We start from the raw sequence: 22,643 nt of genomic DNA on the forward strand, positions 1-22,643 counted from the left end.
TGAGATTAGGGCCCAGGCAGCTGAAGGCACGGCCGCCAGTGATGAAGTGATTAAAATTGGGGATGCGCAAGGGGCCAGAATTGGAGGAGTGCAGAGATCTGTCACAGTGCCAGTCCGCGGACAAACACCGGGCTGGGTCATTGTAATGTCAAAAGAAACAATATCGTGCCTTTCATGACCTCAGGATGTCCCAAAGTGCTTTACAGCCAATACAGCCAGATACTTTTGCTGTTGTAATGTCGGAAATGCAGCAGCCAATTGGCCACAGCAGTGTGATTAATGACCAGATCATCTGTGATAGGTGTTGGTTGAGGGGTAAATATCGGCCCAGGACACTGGAGAGAACTCCCCCTGCTCTTTTTCGAGATAGTGGCCGTGGGATCTTTTACATCCACCTGAGAGACGGGGCCTCGGTTGAAGATCTCAACTGAAAGACGGCACCTCCGACAGTGCAGCACTCCCTCAGTACCGGCACTGGGAGTGTCAGCCTGGATTACGTGCTCAAGTCTCTGGAGTGGGGTTTTGAACCCACGACCTTCTGACTCAGAGGCGAGAGTGCTGCCCACTGAGGCACGCTGTGAGTCAGCCCTGCCCGTTTAGCAGTGGGGGGTGCCTGTGAATAGCTGCGTCTCACAGGGATCTGTGAAGACCAGCTCCTCTCTCGTTCCCGGGGCTGTGGACTGGGGTTGCCACCCTCCAGGATTGCCCTGGAGTCTCCGGGAATTAAAGCCTGATCTCCCGGTCAGTGCTGCCAGCAACCCCAGGAGAAAAATAATAGGCGCACTGAAAAAAAAATCTGTGTTTCATATTGTTTGAACATTTCTGTTTCTTAGTTATGAGAGTATTGGAGATGAGTGGGGGGAGGGCGGGGGGAGGCTGTTTGACCGGCCGTTCGGTCAGTGGCGGGAGTCATGTGATAAATTGGAATTCGCCCGACTGGAACGCACTGCCTGAGAGGGCGGTGGGAGCAGATTCAATAATAACTTTCAAAAGGGGAACTGGATAAATACTTGAAGGGGAAAAATTTGTAGGACTGTGGGGGGAGAAAGCATGGAGGGGGGGGAGTGGGACTTAATTGGAGAGCTCTTCAAAGAGCCGGCATAGGCACGACGGGCCGAAAGGCCTCCTTCTGTGCTGTAAGATTCTAGCCAGAGTTGTCGACCTCTAGGTTGGGACAGGTGTATTCGGAAGGGGTCTGGAGTAACGGAAAAGGCATCTTCTCTGACTCAGCTTTGAGCAGTGTTTAGCTCCCAGGGTCAGGTATGCTGCTCCCTGGCTATGACGAGCTCTGTGTGAAATTTGAGCTCAAGGCTGTGAGGCCTCATTCATCAGGTGTAATTCAGTCTTCAAAGCCCATCCCCCTCCCTCCCACATAGCAGGAAATGAAGGTCTTGCTTTTGTTTTTTTTAAATATATACTTTTGAGACTTTGTAGTGTGACGTAGGCTATATTTACATCCACAAGAGCCCTCAAAAGCAACAGGGGGACTCCTCCCCCACTCCCCCCCCCCCCCCCTCAACAGCAACAGGGGGACTCCCCCCGCCCCCCCATTAGTGTAATTATCAACCAAGGTGGTGTCAGCCGTGGGCTGAGTGGCCAGCACTCTCGCCTCTGAGTCAGCAGATTGTGGGTTCGAGTCCCACTGCAGAGACTTGAGCACAAACTCCAGGCCGACACTCCCAGTGCAGTACTGAGGGAGTGCTCTCCTCCAGCCCTACAACCCTCCGAGATCTCTGCGCTCCTCCTATTCTGGCCTCTTGCAAATCCCCCGAATTTCCTTCGCTCCACCGTTGGCGGCCGTGCCTTCAGCTGCCCAGGCCCTAAGCTCTGGAATTCCCTCCCTAAATCTCTCCTCCTTTAAGACGCTCCTTAAAACCTCTCTCTTTGACCAAGCTTTTGGTCACCTGTCCTAATATCTCCTTATGTGGCTCGGTGTCAATTTTGTTTGATAATCGCTCCTGTGAAACGCCTTGGGATGTTTTACTGTGTTTATATGAATGCAAGTTATTGTTGTAGATGAAGTGTGATGTGGAGATGTCGGTGATGGACTGGGGTGGACAAATGTAAGGAATCTTACAACACCAGGTTATAGTCCAACAAATTTATTTTAAAATCACAAGCTTTCGGAGATTATCCCCTTCGTCAGGTGAATGAGTGAAAAGGTTCTCAAATCGCATATCTTATATTAGGCTGGGACACCATCACACCAATCAAAAGGTGTCGTTGTTGTTCAAACAGGCCAATCACGGAGAACACTACGTCCCAGTACACTGGATATACATTGTGTCAATTACACAGACAGAAAGAAAGAGACCCAAATGGTAGAGAGAGAGAGAGAGAGAATATTAAAACACATAACTTTTTTTTTCCCTTTTTGCTGGTGGGGTTACGTGTAGCGTGACATGAACCCAAGATCCCGGTTGAGGCCGTCCTCATGGGTGCGGAACTTGGCTATCAACTTCTGTTCGAGGATTTTGCGTTGTCGTGTGTCTCGAAGGCCGCCTTGGAGAACGCTTACCCGAAGAACGGTGGCTGAATGTCCTTGACTGCTAAAGTGTTCCCCGACTGGGAGGGAACCCTCCTGTCTGGCGATTGTTGCGCGGTGTCCGTTCATCCGTTGTCGCAGTGTCTGCATGGTCTCGCCAATGTACCATGCTCCGGGGCATCCTTTCCTGCAACGTATGAGGTAGACAACATTGGCCGAGTCACAGGAGTATGAACCATGCACCTGGTGGGTGGTGTCCTCTCGTGTGATGGTGGTATCTGTGTCGATGATCTGGCATGTCTTGCAGAGGTTACCGTGGCAGGGTTGTGTGGTGTTCTCCTGAGAGCTGGGTAATTTGCTGCGAACGATGGTCTGTTTGAGGTTGGGTGGCTGTTTGAAGGCGAGTAGTGGAGGCGTGGAGATGGCCATAGCGAGGTGTTCGTCGTCATCGATGACATGTTGAAGGCTGCGGAGAACATGGTGTAGTTTCTCCGCTCCGGGGAAGTACTGGACGACGAAGGGTACTCTGTTGGTTGCGTCCCGCAAAATCGTCGAGCAGAAGTTGATAGCCAAGTTCCGCACCCGTGAGGACGGCCTCAACCGGGATCTTGGGTTCATGTCACGCTACACGTAACCCCACCAGCAAAAAGGGAAAAAAAAGTTATGTGTTTTAATATTCTCTCTCTCTCTCTCTCTCTCTCTGTCATTTGGGTTTCTTTCTTTCTGTCTGTGTAATTGACACAATGTATATCCAGTGTACTGGGACGTGCTGTTCTCCGTGACTGGCCTGTTTGAACAACAACGACACCTTTTGATTGGTGTGATGCTGTCCCAGCCTAATATAAGATATGCGATTTGAGAACCTTTCACTCATTCACCTGACGAAGGGGATAATCTCTGAAAGCTTGTGAATTTAAAATAAAATTGCTGGACTATAACCTGGTGTTGTAAAATTGTTTACAATTCGTAGATGAAGTAGGGAGTGATGAGGCCCGTGTGGAGCGTAAACGCTGGCATAGACCCGATGGGCCGAATGGCCTGTTTCTGTGCTGTAAAATCCTATATACCCCGAGAATGCACTTTTTTTTTAAAATGGACGGCACTCGGTGAGTAAGAGCCCCTCCCTCAGACCCCCGGACAGAGGCAGGAAAGTTCCTCGTGAGAAACTAGTACGAGAGACATGGGGCCCTATCGTTTGGAGCAAACAGAGCGTGTGCTGGTCACCCAGTGTTCACCGGGGAAACGCTTGGCATGTCAATGCCCCCCACACCCCCTCCCCCCGCCCTCCCCCGCCCGCCCCCAGTAACCAAGCAATCCGGGGAGTGCTCTCTAACCGGTGGCGTTATCAGTCGGAGCGACTAGTCTTATCTCACCAGCTGGGCACTGCAGTTAGACTCTGACACCCATGTCCTTGTGCTGGAGATGTGCCAGTTTACAGGAGGGCAAAGGTATTTCCCAGTGCGGGTTAGTTGGTCGGTGCCATGTCCTGTGGGGTACTGACCCGCACGGGAAGGTCCCATCGGTTTCACTGATCTCCGATAGGACAGCAGTAAGGGTGCGAAGGTCTGTTTGAGATGCCTCTGGGTGGGTGGGGGAGAGGAGGGGAGGGGGAAGTCGGCCACAGTTCCCGGGAGCGCAGCTGGAAAGAGCTTGTGTGGCTGTTGGATTGAGGACAAGATCGTTCTGGGCTGTGATGCCCTCTGCGTCTGATAAGCCTGCTTAGGCGCGCCCAAGTGAAAAAGGGCCAATTGGATGGGGTACCAGTTTACCTGCCCCCCGGGGAACCCGAACCCCCGATCCCCGGGGATCCCTAACCCCGGGGATCCCTAACCCCCGGGGATCCCTAACCCCCGGGATCCCTAACCCCCGGGGAACCCGACCCCCCGGATCCCTAACCCCCGGGGAACCCGACCCCCGGGATCCCTGGCCCCCGGGGAACCCGAACCCCGACCCCTGTGAAAGGGGCGTTTATTTTTAGTGATTTCAATAACCAGTTACGATGCCCAGGAGCAGGTTTAAGTTGATAGCCTGCCAGATTGTGCCAGCTGACGGTGATTAATGGCAGTGGGTGGAAGGGCTAGGCCTCTGGGTGTGTGATCAGTGCAAGTTGGAGCATGTGCTGAGGGAGCAGAGCGGCTGCACACACCGGAAAGAGCCACTGTGCAAATAATGGGATGGCGATAATTTACAACAGACTGTACTTACCATGTCCGGCTCGCACTTCGACTGGTCCAGGTGATATTCGGAGGTGACACCTGACGAGGGAGGGAGTCAGGCCCACCAATGAACGGCTGCCGTCTCCGGCCAGTATAAAATGTAATCTTGCCGTATCAAACTAAAGAAAGAACTTACATTCATATAGTGATCTCAGGATGTCCCAAAGTGCTTTACAGCCAGTAATATACTGTTCATGTTACACAGAATTACATAGATTTTTACAATTGTAAACAATTTTACAACACCAAGTTATAGTCCAACAATTTTATTTGAAAATCACAAGCTTTCGGAGGCTTCCTCCTTCCTCAGGTGAATGTCAAGAAATCCTCGAACCTTTCGCATTTATAAATCACAGAACAATACCTGGTGATTACAGATAGTCTTTCCAACTGCCAGTTGCCAAGGCAATCAAAGTGTTCAGACAGAGAGGTGTTACCTACAGGGCCACCGAATATACAAACAACCAAAAAAAAAGAGAGAGAGAGAGAGAGAGAGGCAGAAACATAGAAACATCCAGAAGGAAGAGAAAGACAGCAACTGACCCGTTATATTAAAAACAGATAACTTTTGTTCGCTGGTGGGGTTACGTGTAGCGTGACATGAACCCAAGATCCCGGTTGAGGCCGTCCTCATGGGTGCGGAACTTGGCTATCAATTTCTGCTCGACGATTTTGCGTTGTCGTGTGTCTCGAAGGCCGCCTTGGAGTATGCTTACCCGAAGGTTGGTGGCTGAATGTCCTTGACTGCTGAAGTGTTCCCCGACTGGGAGGGAACCCTCCTGTCTGGCGATTGTTGCGCGGTGTCCGTTCATCCGTTGTCGCAGTGTCTGCATGGTCTCGCCAATGTACCATGCTCTGGGGCATCCTTTTCTACAACGTATGAGGTAGACAACGTTGGCCGAGTCACAGGAGTATGAACCATGCACCTGGTGGGTGGTGTCCTCTCGTGTGATGGTGGTATCTGTGTCGATGATCTGGCATGTCTTGCAGAGGTTACCGTGGCAGGGTTGTGTGGTGTCGTGGACGCTGTTCTCCTGAAAGCTGGGTAATTTGCATTTATATAGCGCCTTTAATGTAGTGAAATGTCCCAAGACGCTTCACAGGAGCGATGAGCAATCAAAATTTGACACCGAGCCGCAAAAGGAGTTATTAGGACAGGTGACCAAAAGCTTGGTCAAAGAGGTAGGTTTTGAGGAGAGTCTTAAAGGAGGAGAGAGAGGCGGCCAATCAAAGTGAGTGAGATTCAGCCTCCGCCCCGAATTGGGGAAATATCTCATGGGGGAGCCCTGTTGTTGGAGATTTGCAACACAAGCTGCTCCCCCGCCCCCCCCCTCCCCCCCCCTCCCCCCCAGGGCCATGAGGGGCAGTGACCACCCCCCCCCCACCTCACCTCCAACCAGCCTGCTCCCCAGTACACCGTCTCCCCTCCCCCTCATCCCCCAGCCCCAACTGACCCCCAGAAGCTAACAGACAACCTCAGCCCTCCGTCCCCAGTCCGAGAAAGAAAAAAAATACTTGCATTCATATAGCGCCTTTCACCACCAAAGCAAGTCCCAGAGCGTTTTACAACCACTGACGCGCTTTTGAAATGTAGTCACTGTTGTAATGTAGCAAACACGGCAGAACAATTTGTGCACAGCAAGATCCCACAAACAGCAATGTGGCAATGACCAGATCATTTATCTTTAGTGATGTTGGTTGAGGGATAAATATTGGTCCCAGGAACACCGGGGAGAACCTTTTGAAGTGTAGTCACTGCTGTAATGTAGGAAACGTGACAGCCAGTTTGCGCACAGCAAGATCCCTGATGAAGAACAGGGCTCGATCATTTCGGTTCAGGGTGCGGAGACACCGGGACCCGCGAGCTGGCTCCCACCTTCGATGCCCTCCCCCCTTCCCGTCCCATCGGCAGACTGACATTAGTCCCATGGAAAACCTGAGTCTTGGGATCAGGGAGACTCCTCGACAGTGTAAATGTCTGGCACGAGGATCTAGGGGTAACAGTAAAGAGAGAAGGAAAGGACTTTCATTTATATAGCGCCTTTCACAACCTCGGGACATCCCAAAGCGCTTTACAGCCAATGAAGTACTTTTTTGAAGTGTAGTAATGTAGGAAACACAGCAGCCAATTTGTGCACAGCAAGATCCCACAAACAGCAACGTGATAATGACCAGCTAATCTGATTTCGGTGTTGGTTGAGGGATCAGTATTGGCACTGGACACCGGGGGAAGCTCCCCCTGCTCTTCTTGAAAATAGCGGCCGTGGGATCTTTTACGTCCACCCGAGAGGGCAGACGGGGCCTCGGTTTAACATCTTGTCGGATAGACGGCACGTCCGACAGTGCGGCACTCCCTCAGCGCTGCGCTGGGAGTGTCGGCCTGGATTACGTGCTCAAGTCTCTGGAGTGGGACTCGAACCCACGACCTTCCGACTCAGAGGCGAGAGTGCTGCCCACTGAGCCACGGCTAATTAAAGTCAGGCCAGTTAGGCAGCGGGGGGGAATCCGTGCGTTTGCTGTCGGCTGCAGGTATTAAAACGTAAAAACGAGGGGCGTTCTACAGCGTAATCGGATCTGTACGTGTGCTTCCCGCTCCACCTGTAGTGTGGAGCGTTCCGTTGTGTCAATAGATGGGGAAAGCTGGTTGATTCTGAGCTGTCTGCACTGAGTATATAACCTGTTTGCATTCTCTGTGTTTCTCTGGGAGGGCCTGAGGTGACTCTCTAGAACCTCCACTTAATGCCTCCAGAGCTCTGTGGAATTTGGGGGGGGTGGGATGTCAAGTGAGTGACAAAATCCGGAACTGGAATCTCTAGGCCGGAGCCATTGCTCGCTTCCCAAGTAACCATCCTTGACGTGTGAGCCCAGACAGCTGTTGGTAGTGACTGTAACGTCCCTTCCAGTCCGACACTCCCGGTGCCAGTACTGAGGGAGTGCTGCGCTGTCGGAGGTGCCGTCTTTCGGATGAGACGTTAAACCGAGGCCCCGTCTGCCCTCTCAGATTGGTGTAAAAGATCCTGTGACACTATCTCAAAGAAGAGCAGGTGAGTTCTCCCCAGTGTCCTGGGGCCAATATTTATCCCCTCAGCCCACATCACTAAAACAGATTATCTGGTCATCAATACATTGGGATCTTGCTGTGCGCAAATTGGCTGCCGCGTTTCCTACATTACAACAGTGACTACACTTCAAAAACTACTTCATTGGCTGTAAAGTGCTTTGGGACGTCCTGTGGTCATGAAAGGCGCGATAGAAAAGCAAGTTTGTTCTTTCTTTGCACTGTCCGAGCTGAGATCAGTCAACTCAACAACAACTTGCATTTCTGTAGTGCCTTTAACGTGGGAAAATGGCCCAAGGCCCTTCGAGGGAGCGTAAATCAGACAAAATGTGACACCGAGCCAAGGGAGGAGATATTAGTGTTAATTGTATCCAGATGATTTATCTCAATTAGTTCTAATTGTATTCAGGTGGTGCGCATTAATTGAGGACTCTCTTGAGTCCATTTATATAAGAGCTTATCTTGGGGGGGTGGGGGTAATATTGATCTCTGTGAATAAAGGCTTGGAAGCAACTGAAGATCAGGCTCCAGTATTCTGTCCTTCACCACCGGGCTATCCGATTTATTACAATTAGGACAGGTGACTAAAAGCTTGTTCAATGAGGTAGGTTTTAAGGAGGGGAGAGAGGCGGAGAGGTTTAGGGAGGGAATTCCAGAGCTTAGAGCTTTGACGGCTGAAGGCACGGCCGCCAATGGTGGGGCCAAGGGAGTGGGGGGATGGGCAAGAGGCCAGAGGCAGAGGGATCTAAAGCTCGGAGCAGGGGCGATGGGGGGAGGGTTGGTTGTAGAGCTGGAGGAGGTTACGGAGATGGGGAGGGGCAAGGCCATGGAGGGATTTGAAAATGAGGATGATCATTTTAAAATCGAGGCATTGGAGGAACAGGAGCCAATGTGGGTCAGCGAGCACAGAGTGAGCAGGACTTGCTACGAGTTAGGATACGGGCGGCAGAGTTTTTGGGGTTCGAACCTGGGATATCCCAGATATGTCAGGAAAAGATGGGCTTCTGTTGCCAAATAAGGGATAGTTTTGGCGTCTGGACTACAGAGGTTGGTTGAGGGGCAACACAGAGGGCAGTGGGAGAGAGGATGAACTCGAGAGTGTCCCACCACCCAGTCCGAAGTTCCTGAGCTCCAGGTTTTGAGTTGCTCCACCTCCCTCCTCTGTTGCTGTGGTAATCTCTCTCTCACTGGGCTTCCATCTATTCAAATGCTAATGTCAGCTGTCCAGTCAATAGTGAGCTCTGTTTGAATCCTGAGGGGCCAGGGTGAGTGATGAGGGGGTAGGGGGCAGTGTGTTTGTGGGTGTGTAGAGAGAGAGAGATGACCACTTCCAAGACTGGCAGTCACCATCACCCAAAAAAACCTCACCAGTCACCAAGGCAGCTTCACTCTCCATGAATAACACAGACAGGACTCGGAGTGTCTCGGGATCTCGGGGTGGGTGTGGGGGTTCGACTGAGAACCAGGCCTGAGTTACGCCAGGTAAGAGAGAGAAGCTTGGTGAGTGTGGGAGTTCAAACCCACCCTTTATCCCAGTCTTTGCTGGAGGAAATCTTCCTCCCGTCTACTTTTTACTCCCAGACAATAGATCCCCGTCTCCTGGCAACCTTGTAATCTGTGCGTCTCATCCCTCCCTCTTTTCTCCCCCGCCTCCCAGTTCTATGTTTGATGGCAGAATCTTAAACCCTCACTGCCCAACCCCCTCACCCCCCCCCCCCCTCTGGAACTCCCTCCGTCTCTCCCCACCCTCAAAAACCTCTTCAGAGCCTGGCTCCGAGGGAGCCCTGCCCAAAGCTCCCCCATGCCTGGCTCAGTCTGCAGTCTCTTCCCCGCCCCCCCCCCCCCTTCCCTTCGTGAATTGTCTCAGGCCACTAGACGGCCTTACAGGCCTTTTATATCAGACTGTGTGTGGGGTTTTGTCGTTGCCTGCTACACTTTTCAGCTTTGGTGGTGTTTTGCAAAAAACATACACCTGGGCCTGTAGAGAGGGGCGAGTATTTCTCCTCCGTTATATAATAATCCACAGCCTCTTACTGCCCCAATAAAACAGCACCTTACAAATCCCCCACCCCCTAACTCAGAGGAGATGTTAAACCGAGGCCCCGTCTGCCCCCTCAGGTCGATGTAAAAGATCCCAAGACACTATTTTCAAAGAAGAGCAGGGGGGTTTCTCCCCTTGTGTCCTGGGGCCAATATTTATCCTTCAACCAACATCACTAAAACTGATTATCTGGTCATTATCTCATTGCTGTTTGTGGGATCTTGCTGTGCGCAAATTGGCTGCCGCGTTTCCTACATTGCAACAGTGACTACACTTCAAAAAGTGCTTCATTGGCTGTAAGGCGCTCTGGGAAGTCCTGAGGTGGTGAAAGGCGCTGTAGAAAAGTAAGTCTTTAACTCAATGTGCGCAACATCATGGTTGATCAGCCAGTAATAAAATAAGAAGAATCGAGCTCCGGCTACTCGTGTGTCAGTCCCCGAATCAAATTGTAGCGGGAAACGGGAAATGGGCCAGGGACTGTGCAGGATGTTCGTGGATCCCTGAGACTGTGCGAGATTCTGTTTATATTACTTGTCCCACTCTGCACATTGGTGACTCACCCTTCGTGTTAATCCAGTGGGGGGGGAGGAGATGAAAAAGGGAGATTGATTGCATATAAAATAATAACACACCGTGTGTTACTGGGTGTAACACTCCTGTATATATTATAATAACACACGGTGTGTTACTGGGTGTAACACTCCTGTATATATTATATAATAACACACCGTGTGTTACTGGGTATAACACTCCTGTATATTATATAATAACACATGGTGTGTTACTGGGTATAACACTCCTGTATATTATATAATAACACACCGTGTGTTACTGGGTATAACACTCCTGTATATTATATAATAACACACCGCGTGTTACTGGGTATAACACTCCTGTATATATTATATAATAACACACCGTGTGTTACTGGGTATAACACTCCTGTATATATTATAATAACACACCGTGTGTTACTGGGTATAACACTCCTGTATATATTATATAATAACACACCGTGTGTTACTGGGTATAACACTCCTGTATATATTATATAATAACACACCGTGTGTTACTGGGTATAACACTCCTGTATATATTATATAATAACACACCGCGTGTTACTGGGTATAACACTCCTGTATATTATATAATAACACATGGTGTGTTACTGGGTATAACACTCCTGTATATATTATATAATAACACACCGCGTGTTACTGGGTATAACACTCCTGTATATTATATAATAACACACCGTGTGTTACTGGGTATAACACTCCTGTATATATTATATAATAACACACCGCGTGTTACTGGGTATAACACTCCTGTATATTATATAATAACACACCGTGTGTTACTGGGTATAACACTCCTGTATATTATATAATAACACACCGCGTGTTACTGGGTATAACACTCCTGTATATATTATATAATAACACATGGTGTGTTACTGGGTATAACACTCCTGTATATATTATATAATAACACACCGTGTGTTACTGGGTATAACACTCCTGTATATATTATATAATAACACACCGTGTGTTACTGGGTATAACACACCTGTATATATATATTATATAATAACACACCGTGTGTTACTGGGTATAACACTCCCCTATATATTATATAATAACACACCGTGTGTTACTGGGTATAACACTCCCGTATATATTATATAATAACACACCGTGTGTTACTGGGTATAACACTCCTGTATATTATATAATAACACACCCCGTGTTACTGGGTATAACACTCCTGTATATATTATATAATAACACACCGCGTGTTACTGGGTATAACACTCCTGTATATATTATATAATAACACACCGTGTGTTACTGGGTATAACACTCCTGTATATATTATATAATAACACACCGTGTGTTACTGGGTATAACACTCCCGTATATATTATATAATAACACACCGTGTGTTACTGGGTATAACACTCCTGTATATATTATATAATAACACACCGTGTGTTACTGGGTATAACACACCTGTATATATATATTATATAATAACACACCGTGTGTTACTGGGTATAACACTCCCCTATATATTATATAATAACACACCGTGTGTTACTGGGTATAACACTCCCGTATATATTATATAATAACACACCGTGTGTTACTGGGTATAACACTCCTGTATATTATATAATAACACACCGTGTGTTACTGGGTATAACACTCCTGTATATATTATATAATAACACACCGTGTGTTACTGGGTATAACACTCCCGTATATATTATATAATAACACACCGTGTGTTACTGGGTATAACACTCCTGTATATTATATAATAACACACCGTGTGTTACTGGGTATAACACTCCTGTATATATTATATAATAACACACCGTGTGTTACTGGGTATAACACACCTGTATATATATATTATATAATACAGGTGTGTTATACCCAGTAACACACGGTGTGTTATTATATAATATATACGGGAGTGTTATCCCCAGTAACACACGGTGTGTTATTATATAATATATAGGGGAGTGTTATACCCAGTAACACGCGGTGTGTTATTATATAATATATACACAGGAGTGTTATACCCAGTAACACGCGGTGTGTTATTATATAATATACAGGAGTGTTATACCCAGTAACACACAGTGTGTTATTATATAATATATATACAGGAGTGTTATACCCAGTAACACGCGGTGTGTTATTATATAATATATACAGGAGTGTTATACCCAGTAACACACGGTGTGTTATTATATAATATATACAGGAGTGTTATACCCAGTAACACGCGGTGTGTTATTATATAATATACAGGAGTGTTATACCCAGTAACACGCGGTGTGTTATTATATAATATACAGGAGTGTTATACCCAGTAACACACAGTGTGTTATTATATAATATATATACAGGAGTGTTATACCCAGTAACACGCGGTGTGTTATTATATAATATATACAGGAGTGTTATACCCAGTAACACGCGGTGTGTTATTATATAATATACAGGAGTGTTATACCCAGTAACACGCGGTGTGTTATTATATAATATACAGGAGTGTTATACCCAGTAACACACAGTGTGTTATTATATAATATATATACAGGAGTGTTATACCCAGTAACACGCGGTGTGTTATTATATAATATATACAGGAGTGTTATACCCAGTAACACACGGTGTGTTATTATATAATATATACAGGAGTGTTATACCCAGTAACACGCGGTGTGTTATTATATAATATATACAGGAGTGTTATACCCAGTAACACACGGTGTGTTATTATATAATATATACAGGAGTGTTATACCCAGTAACACGCGGTATGTTATTATAATATATACAGGAGTGTTATACCCAGTAACACGCGGTGTGTTATTATAATATATACAGGAGTGTTATACCCAGTAACACACGGTGTGTTATTATATAATATATACAGGAGTGTTATACCCAGTAACACACGGTGTGTTATTATATAAACACACCGTGTGTTACTGGGTATAACACTCCCGTATATATTATATAATAACACACCGTGTGTTACTGGGTATAACACTCCTGTATATATTGTATATACAGGTGCAGCAGGTGATCAAGAAGGCCAACGGAATGTTGGCGTTTATTGCTAGGGGGATAGAATATAAAAACAGGGAGGTATTGCTGCAGTTATATAAGGTATTGGTGAGACCGCACCTGGAATACTGCATACAGTTTTGGTCTCCATACTTAAGAAAAGACATACTTGTTCTCGAGGCAGTACAAAGAAGGTTCACTCGGTTAATCCCGGGGATGAGGGGGTGGACATATGAGGAGAGGTTGAGTAGATTGGGACTCTACTCATTGGAGTTCAGGAGAATGAGAGGCGATCTTATTGAATCATATAAGATTGTGAAGGGGCTTGATCGGGTGGATGCGGTAAGGATGTTCCCAAGGATGGGTGAAACTAGAACTAGGGGGCATAATCTTAGACTAAGGGGCTGCTCTTTCAAAACTGAGATGAGGGGAAACTTCTTCACTCAGAGGGTAGTAGGTCTGTGGAATTTTCTGCCCCAGGAAGCTGTGGAAGCTACGTCATTAAATAAATTTAAAACAGAAATAGACAGTTTCCTAGAAGTAAAGGGAATTAGGGGTTACGGGGAGCGGGCAGGAAATTGGACATGAATTTAGATTTGAGGTTAGGATCAGATCAGCCATGATCTTATTGAATGGCGGAGCAGGCTCGAGGGGCCGATTGGCCTACTCCTGCTCCTATTTCTTATGTTCTTATGTCCATTTCTGCATGGAGGTGTGCGGGGCTGGAGGGAGGTGTGCGGGGCTGGAGGGAGGTGTGGGGATAGGGTGTTGTATCTGCTCAGTGCCCACGGTTGTGATCGTTTTGACTCTGTCTTCACATAGTCTTGTCGGGAAACTTTGATAGTGGCAGGATATTCAACTATGGAGGGCATCACAGCTGAGCCCTTACCAAATGTCTACGCGTAGACAGACATGCACACACTTAGACACGCACTCACATTGAGTAGGAGTCATCGATTAGTGATCAGCACTGCGAACCCTGTACTGACTCTCTCCCTGGTGCGGGAGACCTGACCCTCGTCTCTGAGACTCCCGACTCCCGGCAGACTGAGCCCAGCCGGAGGATGGGAGCCTGGGATCTTTCTCTGCGCCTGACTCAGCCCCACAGCGTTCACTGCCCGGGGTATGGGGGAGCTGTGAGATCGGCTCAGGAGGAGGGAGGAACACTGAGCTGCTTTCATTTCCAGCAACAGTGATCTTTCTGGAAGAACAGAATGAGCTGGCTGGTGGTTTCATTGACATGGGAGGTGATTAAGCTTCATTGTGAACAGTAGTAACAGTGGAGGAGTGGTTTCCCACAGAGGCAGGCTGGTCCTGTGTATTGTCGTCATGGATACTGTGTATTATAGTATCGATGATGTGGAGATGCCGGTGATGGACTGGGGTTGACAATTGTAAACAATTTTACAACACCAAGTTATAGTCCAGCAATTTTATTTCAAATTTTTCCCTGTTTGTTTTTTTGTTGAATGTGTATTCGGGGGTTCTGCAGGTAACACCTCTCTGTCTGAACACGGTGATTGCCTTGGCAACGGGCAGTTGCAGGGGCAGTCTGTAAACACCATGTATTGTTCTATATGTATAAATGCGTAGGCTTCAAGGAGCTCCTGAACATTTACCTGAGGAAGGAGGAAGCCTCCGAAAGCTTGTGAATTTAAAATAAAATTGCTGGACTATAACTTGGTGTTGTAAAATTGTTTACAATTATAGTATCGACACAGAGAGTTGAGTCTAAGTGTGTACATCCATTGCCTTCTATCACGAGTGCTCCACACTCCTCGTGAGTCAGGGTCTGATATTTAAAGGGGCAGTGCCCTCACAAATTTTTGCCCCATGAAAGAAAAGCTTGATTTACATTTACTGTAAAGGAGGCAGAGAGGCACTGGGAACAATCACCAAATCATTCTAGACTCTCCATCAAACAGCCTCCCCCTCCTCCCCCCCGCCAATCACTTCCCCCTCCCCCCCGCCGATCACTTCCCCCTCCCCCCCCGCCGATCACTTCCCCCTCCCCCCCCCCGCCGATCACTTCCCCCTCCCCCCCCCCCGCCGATCACTTCCCCCTCCCCCCCCCCGCCGATCACTTCCCCCTCCCCCCCCCGCCAATCACTTCCCCCTCCCCCCCCGCCAATCACTTCCCCCTCCCCCCCCGCCAATCACTTCCCCCTCCCCCCCCGCCAATCACTTCCCCCTCCCCCCCCCGCCAATCACTTCCCCCTCCCCCCCCCCGCCAATCACTTCCCCCTCCCCCCCCCGCCGATCACTTCCCCCCTCCCCCCCCGCCAATCACTTCCCCCTCCCCCCCCGCCAATCACTTCCCCCTCCCCCCCCGCCAATCACTTCCCCCTCCCCCCCCGCCGATCACTTCCCCCTCCTCCCCCCCGCCGATCACTTCCCCCTCCTCCCCCCCGCCGATCACTTCCCCCTCCCCCCCCGCCAATCACTTCCCCCTCCCCCCCGCCAATCACTTCCCCCTCCCCCCCCCCGCCAATCACTTCCCCCTCCCCCCCGCCGATCGCTTCCCCCTCCCCCCGCCGATCGCTTCCCCCTCCCCCCCGCCGATCGCTTCCCCCTCCCCCCCGCCGATCGCTTCCCCCTCCCCCCCCGCCGATCGCTTCCCCCTCCCCCCCCGCCAATCACTTCCCCCTCCCCCCCGCCGATCGCTTCCCCCTCCCCCCCCGCCGATCGCTTCCCCCTCCCCCCCCCGCCGATCGCTTCCCCCTCCCCCCCCCGCCGATCGCTTCCCCCTCCCCCCCCCGCCGATCGCTTCCCCCTCCCCCCCCCCGCCGATCGCTTCCCCCTCCCCCCCCGCCGATCGCTTCCCCCTCCCCCCCCGCCGATCGCTTCCCCCTCCCCCCCGCCGATCGCTTCCCCCTCCCCCCCCCCGCCGATCGCTTCCCCCTCCCCCCCCCCGCCGATCGCTTCCCCCTCCCCCCCGCCAAACAGAAATCGTCACCTCTTTACCCAGAGAGTGGTGAGAATGTGGAACTCGCTCCCACAAGGAGTAGTTGAGGAGAATAGTATAGATACATATAAGGGGAAGCTGGATAAACACATGAGGGAGAAAGGAATAGAAGGATAGGACTCTGCTGCCCGTATCCTAACTCGCACCAAGTCCCGTTCTCCGATCACCCTCTGTGCTCGCTAACCTGCATTGGCTCCCGGTCCGGGAACGCCTCGATTTTAAAATTCTCATCCTTGTTTTCAAATCCCTCCATGGCCTCGTCCCTCCCTATCTCTGTAACCTCCTCCAGCCCTACAACCCTCCGAGATCTCTGCGCTCCTCCAATTCTGGCCTCTTGTCCATCCCCGATTTTAATCACTCCACCATTGGCGGCCGTGCCTTCAGCTGCCTGGGCCCTAAGCTCTGGAATTCCCTCCCTAATCCTCTCCGCCTCTCTCTCCTCCTTTAAGACGCTCCTTAAAACCTACCTCTTTGACCAAGCTTTTGGTCACCTGTCCTAATATCTCCTTATGTGGCTCGGTGTCAAATTTTGTTTGATAATCGCTCCTGTGAAGCTCCTTGGGACGTTTTACTACATTAAAGGTGCTATATAAATGCAGGTTGTTGATACGCTGATTGTGGTTAGATGGGAGGAGGCTCGCGTGGAGCATAAACACCGACACAGGCCAGTTGGGCCGAATGGCCTGTTTCTGTGCTGTAAAATTCAGGGAATGTTTCATCCTCTCCTGTCCCTAATCGTTGCGGAGAGGCCAGTCACGGCCCCAGAGGTAAGGCTGGGCTCAGCCGCCCGCCCGCTGCTGGCACAGGACGCTGGCGCCCGTGTCTCCCTTCGCCACTCGCCTTGTTCCGTACAGGGCTGCCCTCGGGCGATGTGATACACTCACACTCACACACACCCTGTACACGAGAGGGAGACGGCACTCGTGAAACTGGTCAGATCACTTCTCTCCCAGAGGGACCGGGGCGGGGGGGAGGAGCGGGAGCTTTCTCTTGCCATGTTTATTGCTCCAGACCCAGTCCGTAAAGCAGCTCCTCGATTCCCTGTCTGTGCCGTTCTCCGAATCTAGTATTACAACAACAACTTGCATTTATCCGGTGCCTTTGACGTAGAAAAAACGTCCCAAGGTGCTTCATGTGAGGGTTAACAGACAAAAAAATTGACTCCGAGCCAAAGAAAGAAAGACTTGCATTTATACAGCGTCTTTCAAGACCCTTTACCGCCAATGAAGTACTTTGTTTTTTGAAGTGTAGTCACTGTTGTAATGTAAGAAACACGGCAGCCAATTTGCGCACAGCATGATCCCACAAACAGCAATGTGATAATGACCAGATCATCTGTTCTTTTAGTGATGTTGGTTGAGGGATAAATATTGACCCAGGACACCGGGGAGAACTCCCCCTGCTCTTCTCCAAAATAGTGGCCGTGGGATCTTTTACGTCCACCTGAGAGGGGCAGACGGGGCCTCGGTTTAACGTCTCATCCGAAAGACGGCACCTCCGACAGTGCGGCGCTCCCTCAGTGCTGCGCTGGGAGTGTCGGCCTGGATTACGGGCTCAAGCCTCCGGAGTGGGACTCGAACCCACGACGTTCTGATTCAGAGCTGCCCTCTGAGCCACGGCTCATGTCGAGTCAGAGTCCAGGGGAATAAAAACAACCGGCCGAGAGCGGAAGGGGATTTCCCCAGAACTGGTCGGGGAGCAATTTAATCTGCCGAGGCTGAGGTTCGAGAGGCCTGGTGTGATTTGTGGGTGGTAACGGGATCAGACATTGACGTACGGTTCAGGGGACTTAATCTGCAGAAGAATTGCTGCCTTGAGACAAACGGTTTTAAAGCCCTCACGTCCCCTGCCTTTATATATCTCTTTTTAATTATGACTGTGACCGTCAGATTTAGCGCCTCAGTTTGTCCTTGACAGGAGTAAAGGGAGGTTTCAGTCTGTGCGAAGGAGGCTTGTTAAAGAGTTTATTCTCCCCGTGTGACCGGGCCTAGCCTGTTCTGCGCAGAGAGAGATGGGATTTGCAGAGGTTGCCGACTGTCTCTATCAGTTCAGTGACCGGGGATCACTGTGTCTTTCTGCTAGTGACAAACCTGTAGCCTATGTGTAAGTGTGTGTCTTCATTTATCTGTCTCATTCTCTCTCTCTCTCTCTCTCTGCTTTTTCCGCTCTGTCTCTCTTTCTTTTACCCTGTTTCTTTCTCTTTCTGTACATCTCTGTCTCTCTTTATATCTCTATCTCTTTCTCTCTCTCTCTGTCTCTCCCTCTGTTTCGTTCCCTTTCACTCTCGGTCTTTCTCTGATTCTCTTTCCCCCTCTGTCTCTCTCCCTGTTTCTTTTTCTCTTTGTCTTTCTCTTCCTCTACATCTCTCTGATTCTCTCTTTTCCCCCCTCTCTCCCCTTTTCTCTTTCTCTCTATCTCTCTGTGTTTCGCTCCCTCTGTTTCTCTGTCTCTCCCTCTCTCTCTTTGTCTCTGTCTCTCTCGTTTCTCCCTTGATCTCTCGTAGCTGGGGTCAAGTTGCACGAGTGCCGGTGGGCCTCCACCATCTTGCCTGAGCACCTCTTCCTTACGTGTCCGCTCAGACCACTGGTGCGAGCAGAACATTCAACTGTGGTGTGCGGCACTGCTGAGCCCAATCCTGACCTCACCTGGGCACGTTCCATCCAGGGCTAACCGGAGGGCTCCGGAGAGCCAACACCAGCCGACAATCTCACCCTCTCCCCGGCCCCCGCCCTCTGACCTCTCTTTTCCAGGCTGAAGTCTCCCAGCTTAGCCAGTCGTTCCTCATAGTTCTTCCCTCTGACACCCACGGTTGGGCGGAATATGGTACTTGCATATCGCTAACCGAACACTAGACGGTCCCCCGTTGGGGAGTAAGTGCATTTCAGCAATTACACTTCAAGGTCCCTCTTGTATTGGTTTTCTTATTCTTTGACTGGAGATTCTAGCGGGGCTGGACATAAAAGCAGCTGGTTATTACCACACCAAATTGAGTGTTTATTTGGAAATAACAATGGTAGGGTGATGGACAAGAGGCCATAATTGGAGGAACGCAGAGATCTCGGAGTGTTTTAGTGCTGGAGGAGGTTACAGAGATAGGGAGGGGGCGAGGCCATGGAGGGATTGGAAGACGAGGTTGAGAATTTTAAAATCAAGCCCTTTCTGGACTCTCACAAGCACGTCCTACAATCCTGCCAGGAAGTAAGATTAATGTCGTTTAGTAATCTCTGGTGTTTATTTTTGTAACCTCTCTCAGATATGACACTCCTGTCCGCTGACCACACGTCCCTCGAGCCCCCGCCCCTCTCTACCACGCCCGAAAACCCAGAGCAGAAGATGATGGAGAAGAGGGCAAAGGTCATCAAGGAACTGCTGCAGACGGAGGCGGACTATATCAAGGACCTGGAGATGTGCGTTGACAAAGTGCTCGTTCCCCTGCAGATCAAACGGGTGAGAAGGTTGGCGGGCAGGCGTTTGGAGGGTGAGGGAGGGGGGAGGTAGATCTGGTCAACACTGAAGCTTCTCGCGAGGCCCTTCAGCTTAGTCTCCCCCTGATGGCTCATTCGGTCAGCACATTTCTTCCTGTGGAGGATTGAGCAGGAAATTTGTCCTGGATGAGTGCAGCTCCAACAACACTCGAAGCTCAACACCATCCAGGACAAAGCAGCCCGCTTGATTGGTACCCAATCCACCACCCGAAACATTCACTCCCTTCACCACTGGCGCACAGTGGCTGCAGTGTGCACCATCCACAGGATGCACTGCAGCAACTCGCCAAGGCTTCTTCGACAGCACCTCCCAAACCCGCGACCTCTACCACCTAGAAGGACAAGAGCAGCAGGCACATGGGAACAACACCACCTGCACGTTCCCCTCCAAGTCACACACCGCCCCGACTTGGAAATATATCGCCGTTCCTTCATCGTCGCTGGGTCAAAATCCTGGAACTCCTTTCCTAACAGCACTGTGGGAGAACCTTCACCACACGGACTGCAGCGGTTCAAGAAGGCGGCTCACCACCACCTTCTCAAGGGCAATTAGGGATGGGCAATAAATGGCGGCCTCGCCAGCGATGCCCACATCCCGAGAGTGAATAAACAAAAAAGGAAAGTTCCAGTTGGCGTGAGGTGCTGGTCTCAGGGTAACGGCCAAAGTTGCCCCTCAGCATCCCCGGGCCGGGGGAAAGGGGGATAATTCCCTAGCAGGGGTTCCTGGCCTCCATCACTGTCCCGCTGGAACAGGCGCACATGCAACATGTGGTGAGGACAGGAAGCTGTTCGACTGCAAAGGCATCTTGTGTCGGATAGCCTGATGGGCAATCGCCATCCCAAGTTCACACATGAGAAAGAAAGGCAGGACTTGCATTTATATAGCGCCTTTCATGGCTTCAGAACGTCCCAAAGCAATTTACAGCCAATGAAGTACTGTCACTGTTGTAATGTAGGAAACACAGCAGCCAATTTACGCACAGCAAGATCCCACAAACAGCAATGTGATAATGACCAGATAATCTGTTTTTTAGTGATGTTGGTTGATGGATGAATATTGGCCCCAGGACACCGGGAAGAACTCCCCGCTCTTCTTCGAAATAGCGGCCATGGGATCTTTTCCGTCCCTCTGAGAGGGCAGATGGGGCCTCTGTTTAACGTCTCATCCGAAAGACGGCCCCTCCGACAGTGCGGCACTCCCTCAGTACTGGAACTGGGAGTGTCGGCCTGGATTATGTGCTCGGGTCTCTGGAGTGGGACTTGAACCCGCGACCTTCTGTCTCAGAGCCGAGAGTGCTGCCCACGGAGCCACGGCTGTCACGAAGGGTGGGATACCAGAGGGGCCTCCGCCGTGTGGGGAGCAGGATAGGGCGAGGGGTAGAGGTGGAGGGGAGAGCACAGCTTGGCCTGGCTGGGTTGGGTCTGTCCTGATTAACGGTCTGCTCTTCAGTTACAGCAGGTGGATTGTGAGGCGCTCTTCGGGAACATTCACTCGGTCATCGAGGTCTCCAAACGGCTGCTCGAAGCTCTGGAGGAAACGGACAGCATAGGTACTGTCAGTCTTCACTTCACCCCCAACCTGCTCACAGCCATCACCGTCTGGGTAAAGGGTGGGGAGGAGGGATTGGGAGAAGGTGGAAGAGCCCCAGGCATCAGCTCACACAGGAACAGGAGGAGGCCATTCAGCCCCTCCAGCCTGTTCCGCCATTCAATTAGATCAAGGCTGATCCGTATCCTAACTCGCACCAAGTCCCGTTCACCCATCACCCCCTGTGCTCGCTGACCTACATTTGCTCCCGGTCCAGGAACACCTCAATTTTAAAATTCTCATCCTTGTTTTCAGATCCCTCCGTGGCCTCGCCCCTCCCTATCTCTGTCACCTCCTCCAGCCCTACAACCCTCCGAGATCTCTGCGCTCCTCCAATTCTGGCCTCTTGCGCAGCCCCGATTTTAATCTCTCCACCATTGGCGGCCGTGCCTTCAGCTGCCCCGGCCATAAGGCCTTGATTTCCCCGACGGTTGAGGTGTTCACTTTAGAAATAAGGACCTTGTGCTCCATCGATCAGATTTATTATTATTTTTTCACTTCCTGTCCAGGTCACGTGTTCCTGTCCTACAGGAATGAGCTCGAGGACATGTACAATGTTTACTGTCAAAACCACGAGGAAGCCATCGCCCTGTTAGAGATGTACGAGAAGGACAGAGAGATTCAAGGACATGTGAACTCATGTCTCGACCACCTCCGGTAAGGGATGGGTGAGCGGTGGCAGGCAGAGAACGGAAAGAACGTGTGTTTATAGAGGGCCCTTAACCTGTCGCTTGTCCAAACCGCCTCACACCCAGTGAATTACTTTTGAAGCGCAGTTACTATTATGTAGGTAAATAAAGGAAAGATCCTGCATTCTTACAGCGCCTTTCACAACCTCAGGTCCCAAAGCTCTTAACAGCCAATTAAGTACTTTTTGAAATGTGATCACTGTTGTAATGTAGGAAACGTGGCAGCCAATTTGCGCACAGCAAGATCCCACAAACAGCAATGAGATAAATGACCGGATAATCTGTTTCAGTGACGTTGGTTGAGGGATAAACATTGGCCCAGGGGAGAACTCCCCTTGCTCTTCTTTGAAATAGTGGCCGTGGGAACTTTTACGTCCACCTGAGAGGGGCAGACGGGGCCTCGGTTTAACGTCTCATCTGAAAGACGGCACCTCCGACAGTGCAGCATACCCTCGGTACTGGCGCTGGGAGTGTCGGCCTGGATTTTGTGCACAAGTCTCTGGAGTGGGGCTCGAGCCCACGACCTTCA

General features: G+C 50.2%; 1 protein-coding gene across 1 annotated transcript in view; it reads left to right on the forward strand.

Moving 5' to 3' along the window:
• Positions 1–22,643, forward strand: part of dnmbp (dynamin binding protein) — an 88,133-nt gene that overhangs the window by 39,538 nt on the left and 25,952 nt on the right. Inside the window, 3 exon segments of the mRNA XM_068002003.1 lie at positions 19,606–19,799; positions 21,288–21,387; positions 21,935–22,082. Coding sequence (XP_067858104.1) covers positions 19,606–19,799; positions 21,288–21,387; positions 21,935–22,082 — 442 coding nt within the window.

Source organism: Heptranchias perlo, chromosome 21 (assembly GCF_035084215.1).
Source record: "Heptranchias perlo isolate sHepPer1 chromosome 21, sHepPer1.hap1, whole genome shotgun sequence".
Classification (NCBI taxonomy): domain Eukaryota; kingdom Metazoa; phylum Chordata; class Chondrichthyes; order Hexanchiformes; family Hexanchidae; genus Heptranchias; species Heptranchias perlo.